General features: G+C 59.5%; 1 protein-coding gene across 1 annotated transcript; it reads right to left on the bottom strand.

Annotated features, from left to right (window-relative positions):
* Window positions 1-393: 393 nt before the first annotated feature.
* Window positions 394-6183, bottom strand: RIC8A (RIC8 guanine nucleotide exchange factor A). Its single transcript, XM_036066841.2, has 10 exons — window positions 5977-6183; window positions 5657-5704; window positions 4982-5569; window positions 4448-4539; window positions 3738-3888; window positions 2553-2648; window positions 2325-2469; window positions 2105-2249; window positions 1574-1693; window positions 394-1172 (listed from the first exon to the last, which is right to left on the bottom strand). Exons 1-10 carry the CDS (start codon window positions 6058-6060, stop codon window positions 1052-1054), a joined length of 1590 nt encoding a protein of 529 aa, XP_035922734.2. The 5' UTR covers window positions 6061-6183; the 3' UTR covers window positions 394-1051.
* Window positions 6184-6784: the final 601 nt, after the last annotated feature.

Genomic DNA, 6784 nt, shown 5'->3' with positions numbered 1-6784 from the left:
CCTGTCCCCCCTCTCCCCCTCCAGGCCTTCCCAGTAATGCCCCCAGGATTAACCTCTATGTTGTGGAAGGCATTACTCACTTAGAAACCTTGGCTGGCCTCTGGCCCACCCTGTACTCAGCCCATACTTCCTGTGCCTGCACAGGCCCTTTCTGCTGGGGTTGCTTCAAGGCCCAGCTTGGACAGCACCACCCAGGCACACCTTCCTGATCCCTGGCTCCTACCCTGTGTGTGTTCCCTCCTTCCAGGCATTGTTTCCCCACCCGTGGCACAATTAACAGACAGACTGCTCAGAGGGGGTCTGGTGGCCTCCTCAAGAACAGAAGACATGACTAATGATCTAGGAAAAGGGCCGAATTCTGAGAAGAATGAAATTAATCCCCCATACACACGCTTTTGCTTCAAACTCTTTATTCCAAGATGATGTTTTTGTGATGCTTTGTGGCACATGATAGGAATCCAGACTTAGGGCTCTAAGAGGTGCACTTCCCTTCATCTATTTATGGTCAGGATTCCACTGTCACAACCGGTGAGAGCTTGGGTGCTGTGGGTACTACAGCCGACAGCCGAGCGAGGACCAAGGACGCCTAAGAGGCTACCAATCCTGAGCTCAGTGGGGACAGAAACAGCACTTGGAAGTATGTTTCTGACATTAGTACACACAGTTCTAGCAAGTTCCTTTCCCGTGAACTGCAGCGCTTGCTTGACATGGAAGCTCTGGGCAAGTGTGCCAGACCCAGACATGCTTGTGTGCGCCCACGCTCAGCCTCTGCCCCAGGCATCAGCCTCTGCACACATCCTCTTGGCACACACGTGAGAACTACTTCATCTGTGGAAATCAAGGCTGAGTTCCCAGAGCTGCAGCAGGACAAGGCCCTCACAGTCCTAAAGGTAAGAAATTGGACCAGAGACAAATCATTAACAGAACTTTGGAAGTAAAGAGAAAGGGGTCTCTGAGCTGGAGAGAGGGACATGGCTTCCCCGGGTCACAGTCCCAAGGACATCTCTGGAAGCAGCACCAGTTCTGAAGGGGGAACAGAAGACTGCTGTCCTCAGTCGGGGTCTGAGTCGGGTTCCGAGGAGAGCTGCCCCTCCATGGTCTCACAAATGGCATCCTGCAGGGATGTCAGCTGACCCCGGGGACTCATCCCCATGGGCTGGATGACTCTGTGCCTGTGAGGGAAAAGCATGGTGAGGCTGGGGAAGGGGTCTGATTGGGGGGGAGGGGGTGCGTGGTGGGTGGTGGCAGAAGTCCTGTTCAGCCCTGACTACTTCCTTGTGCTCCACTTGGTTGTTCCTGTTTACTGGGGAATCCCAACTGCTACCCAGTGGCTTTGGGACCTTGTGCAGACTCTTAATTTATCTAGATCTCAATTTTCATCATCTACGGAACAAACATAACACCAATCTCAAGTCTAATCCTTTCCTGGGGCGTTTCCTTTGTTTCAAACCTTAGGAATGCAGCCTAAGCCCAGCTCTGACCTCACCTCCTGGGGCTCACAAGACTGGACACAGGCTGGGGGTTCTGTTCTCCCTTCTCCCAGCCGTGGGCCCCTCCTTGACACACCACGTACCTGGAGAGCTTGTCAAACATGTTCACCAGCTTCATGGCCTCATGCTCCTTCTGCTCTTCCGTCATGCCCTCCATGGGGTTGGGCGGCTTTTCCTCCACCCTCCCGGTCACTGGGTTTATGCTGCTTCCCAGGGGAGGGGGTGTAGGGAATGCATTAGTGACTCTCTAGGACAGGAGGCCGCTGCACAGGGTGGGTGGAGTCCCACACGTCCTGCCTGGGCCTGGACTGGCAAGAAACCCATTCTCCGGGGGGTGGCATGAAGCAGGGCAGCTGCAGGAGGCCTCCCTCCAGGAGCAGCAGTGAACCAGCTCCTGCCACCTGGATCTCCTGGTCCCCGAACTGCCTGGCCCCCTTCAGTCCATGTTCTCAACGAAACATCCTGACATCAGGATGTATCGCTTATGGGACCCGTGTCTGACTCCCCAAGTCCTACCCATCTGTCATCCTGTCCCACCCACCCCGAGGGTCCATATGGGTGTGGGAACAGGGACCAGGCTGAGTGAGGGGAGCCGAGGGTGTAGGGGCACACACCTGGCCTTGGCTTCCTTGTACTCATCTGTGTCCGTGTCCTCGTCCTCCGAATACTGGCCCTCAGGCCGGCCCCCCGCCATGAGGCCCCTGGCAGCCAGGAGGCCGGCGGCATTCCCGTAGCCCGTGTACTTGATGAATCGGGGCACTGAGGGGCAGGGCAGAGGTCAGTGTGCGAAGGTGGCTGGGAGGGACGGGCGTTGGGATGGATCCCAGCACTCACCACTCTCAGAGCACAGGACAAACAGGAACTCAGCGGCCACTCTCTTCACATCAGTGTCCAGGTGTGTCATGAGGCGAACGAGCTTGTTCCGCAATAACTCCCCAACCTCGGGCCGGGTCCTCACGTCCCGCAGTGGGGGCAGCACCTGGGGAGGCAGCCGTCCCTCAGCCTGGGCCTGAAGTGGCTGGGGTCTGACCAGGGCCCTACCGCAGCCCCTCTGCCCCGTACCTGGGACTTTAGGAACTTCCTGGCAGGGCGGTGCATGCGGGCACACTCTGTCAGCACGCTCAGCACGGGGGCCACGCTCTCTTTCAGCCTGTGCGTCTGCAGAAGAGCCTCTGTCACCGGGGCTGTGCCTCCACCTGACCTGAGGTCGGGGGTGGGGTGGAGGGCGGCTACACACACACACCAGATGGTCTGGTCCTGTAGGAGGCTCTCAGGAAGAGGCCTTGCCACAGTTAGTCAGCTGAGGGGCCAAGAGTGGGCAGTGGGTGTCTGTGTGAGCTTCGAGAGGGCCGCAGAAGGAACTTAACTTAGGAGGGTTCGCATGTGCTCTGCGACGTGGGGCAAATAACTCATCTACTCTGACTTCCTCACCTATATACCAAAGTTGTGGGAAAAATACAGAGTGTTCACAGCCATCAGCACACCAAGAGTACATGACCTGTCCTCAAAAAATAGTGGCCAAAACACAAGAAAAATCCCTACTCTGTGGGCTTCATGGACCCAGAGAGCAAAGAGCTCCTTTTCTTCCCTGGCCTCCCCCCACTTACCTCCCAGGACCCAACCCTAGCCGCAGTAGTGGTAGGGACAGACAATCACAGATATCATGTCCAACACAGGTGACCCAGCTCACAGCGTACGTAAGCAAAGTGGATTCCCAAGGGGTCCACCTAATCTCACTCCATTCCGATCTGCAGCCTGCGTGATGTCTGCCAGCTCCCAGAGGAGCAGTTAGAGGTCTGGCCCTCCAATGTCCTGTGTGCAGGCACAGGAATTAGATAGCCTCTGGCTCCAGATGCCTGTGGGTCCCCTCAGGGATGCCAGGAGACAAGTGATGCTCGTTCCCAAGGGCTGCCTGTTACAGCAACACTAAGACCCTAACGGCACAAGCACGGACTCAAGACAGACCCACAAAGAGCTCTGAAGAGTAAGTTCTTTGACTTTGAAAACTCATTATAGTAACCAGCAAAAGTAAAACCTTCAAGTGTGTGTGTGAGAGGGTCCACGTGTTTCTCAGGGAGGAGTCTGGTTTTCTGCAAGCTGGACCACAGAGCAGCTGGAGAAATCGCCCGAATCACACTTCCAGGCTGATGTCCACTTACCAGTGTGGACTGTAAAAAAGCCGTGACCACGGCTGCTTGGGAAAGTCAGAGCCACCGAGGAGCCCACACGTCAGGTCCCTCTGCCCACCTGGTGCAGACGCTTCTCCAGGAAGCTGAGAAGGACATGAATCACATCCATGTTCGCTCCAAGGAACTCCAAGGAGCCTTTGCGTGGCTCCAGGGTAAAGAGGACGTCCAGACACTTGAGGGGCAAGTTCCCCAGGAGGTTCACTGTGTGGCTGAGGATAGATGGGGAGGAGGGCTTGATAAGTCGGATCCCCTAGCATAGGTACAACCCTTGGTGTCCCCAGCAGAGGCCACACATGACATGAACTAGTGTCTGGGGGCTTGACGACAGGAAGCAGAGGCCAGAGCTGAGGGTGGGACCGACCTTGGAGGTGTTTCCACTTAAAGGGGTGAGTTCCTAAGGAAGGGGGCACTGTCTGCAGATGCCCTCCCTGCCAGGCTCTGTCTGGGTTGAAGCACCACAGACAATCTCTGGAAAACCAGAACCTGCCTAGACACAGGTCACTGAGACAAAGATGAGTAAGCACATGACCCTGTCAACACCACATTATTCGTTACTACTACCCCAGTTCCAGAGAGACATTCCCATCCTCAGATCCATAGCTCTTGTCCTAGCCACGTACTGACGTACTGTAGAAACACACCGATGTCTGGTCCCACCTAGATAAGTTAGGACGCTCTGGGGTTGAGCCTAGCCCACAGCCAGGGCTGGGAACCACTCTCCAGACAACTGAGCACACTTCCCTTCCACCTATCAGGCCCCACCCTCACCCGTGGAACTCCTCTGTGCAGTCTCCAGCAGCAGCAACCATCACACAGTGCCGCAGGATGGTCCCCAGGTGCCGATAAAGGGAAGCATCTTCCTGACCAAAAAGAAAGGGGTCCCTGTGAGAGGAAGCCCCACTCCGGGATCATGTGCACGGACCACGCATCTCCTCCACTGCACACCTAGCCCCTTGGCCTCTGCTACATACCCTCGAGAGCATTTCCTTGACCAAGAACGTCACCAGGTCCTCCTGGGATGAAGTCACAGTGTCCTCTAGCCCCATGCTCACGGCCTCCCCACGCACCAAACAGTCCTCCTGCCAGGCTGCAAGAGCCAGATATGGCCTCCACCTCTCTTAGAAACATTCTTTGAGGCCCCCTGCCCAAAACGTGCATCTCCTCGCCTCCTCCCGATAGGCTGAGAGTTCTGCCTGTCCTCTCCCCATCTGATACCCAGAAACTTGCAGGTACCCTACAGGCAGACAGATCCAGGAAACATCCACACCGTTAAGCCCTCCCGTGGCCTAGGTCAGTCCTCACCTCGTCCACCTCTCTCTTGATGGAGTCGAAGGTGATGTTGAAAAGCACTTTGAGGATCTCCATGGCCCGCTCAGTCTCCTGGGGAGGAAGGAGCTCAGGCGGGCTCTCTTCGGGGGTCATTCCCAGCGTCAGCTCCAGCGCATTAGTCAGCAGGTGCACTCCCCGCAATTCCTGAAACAGCTGCTGGCGCACGTCGGTGCGAAGTGCCGTTAGCAAGAAGAGGAGGCGCAAATCAAAGAACTGGATGTCGTGTGGGAAGCTGCTCTTGTGATATAGCCCCACGCGCTCTGCGAGCCTCACCACCAGGCGGGCCTCTGCTGCCAGCACCTGTGCCACCGGGCTGCTGAGCACGAGGTTGCACAGGCACTTAAGGGACTCGAGTACAACGTCCATGTCCAGAGGCTCCGGGGCCGACTGCTCGAAGGCGATGCCAGCATAGCGGGCGAGTGCCTGCAGGCTCTGGCGGCCGGTGAAAGGGTCCAGGCAGCTGCGGTCCCTGGACAGGATGCGGATGCTCTGCAGCCAGGTGACGCGGCGGGAGGGCGGCAAGCCCTGCTCCAGGACCGAGACCAGCAGCTCCGCCAGTCTCTGTGGGCAGGGAGAAGAGCGGCTCCACCAGGCCCCTTTACCCGGGGCCACCCATGCCTGCCCCTTTACCCCTCGGTCAGCACCCACCTTCCTGTCCTCCTGTTGGGCATCATCAAACGTGAAGCTCTGGGAGTTCTGCAGAGAGACCCAGAGGCTCAGGGGGCTCCGTGGGTGGGGTCCCGAGTCCACAGGCCCCCTCTGAACAGATGGCGCTCCACCCCCGCCCCCAGTGTGTGCACGCAGACTCTCTCCCCCTAGCAACTCCTCACGGACTCGGCGCCCCTCCCGCTGCGCTCCACCGCCCGCAGGCCCCTTGCCGCACACACGATCTCAGGACCGGCCACAACGCGTGCCCCACCCTGCCCCACCTCTTCCGTGCATGTACCACGTTCACGGCTCTCGCTCACCTCCCGGTTGTACGTGCGCAGAGCCTCCATAATCACGTCCTCCTCTCCCGCCTCCACAGCATCCGCAACCACCCGGGGATCCATGACACCCCCGGGCTCCCGCGCCGGGCAGGCGGGAGGGGCTTCGCTTCCCGGCTCCGGGCGGAGTCCAGCCGCTCCGCCCTGCCTCGGCGCGCTGGGGAAGCCGGGACTGGGTGCGCCGCGCCGCGGGGCGGGGGCGGGGCCGGGGCTGCGCGCGGGGGAGGTCGGGACTGTGTGCGCGCGCCGGGGAGGCGGGGACTGGGTGTGCCGTGCCGCGCCGCGGGGCGGGGGCGGGGCCGGGGCGGGGCCGGGGCTGGCGCCGGGGAAGCCGGGACTGTGTGCGCAGCGCCGCGGGGCGGGGCCAGGGCTGCGTGCGGCGGAGGCGGGGACAGTGTGCGCTGTGTCGCCGGGCGGGGCCAGGGCTGCGTGCGGCGGAGGCGGGGACTGTGTGCGCCGCGCCGCGGGGCGGGGCCAGGGCCGCAGGCTGCTTAAGGTGGCGAGACCTGGGTCGGCTGACCGGAACTTGAAGGTTTTGCCCGGGAGTCGGCGGGGATTTCCAAGATCCTACTAGGTGATTGTTCGACCTCGGGGTCGAGTCGCCTCCGAACCTAATAGGGACCTCTGCTTCTTGGGCTGGAATCCCCAGCAGGCGAGGACCTTAGCCCACCCCACCAAGTCCCCCACCCACGCCCCTCTTGATGCACAGAACAAGTGGAAGTCGAGGGGAAAGCCGAGGTGGAAAGGACTTTGCAGCCCCGGGACCACTTGGTGTGTTCAACAGGGGTTT

The sequence above is a fragment of the Halichoerus grypus genome, chromosome 11 (assembly GCF_964656455.1).
Source record: "Halichoerus grypus chromosome 11, mHalGry1.hap1.1, whole genome shotgun sequence".
Taxonomy (NCBI): domain Eukaryota; kingdom Metazoa; phylum Chordata; class Mammalia; order Carnivora; family Phocidae; genus Halichoerus; species Halichoerus grypus.
The sequence above is the reverse complement of the archived record's forward strand: the minus strand, read 5'-3'. Positions and strand labels throughout refer to the sequence as shown.

Coding starts and splice junctions, on each gene's coding strand:
- RIC8A (XM_036066841.2), bottom strand. CDS start 6,060: ATGGATCCCCGGGTGGTTGCGGATGCTGTGGAGGCGGGAGAGGAGGAC. Junction 5,705..5,976: donor TGCGCACGTACAACCGGGAG/GTGAGCGAGAGC, acceptor GTCTCTCTGCAG/AACTCCCAGAGCTTCACGTT. Junction 5,570..5,656: donor CCCAACAGGAGGACAGGAAG/GTGGGTGCTGAC, acceptor CCCTGCCCACAG/AGACTGGCGGAGCTGCTGGT.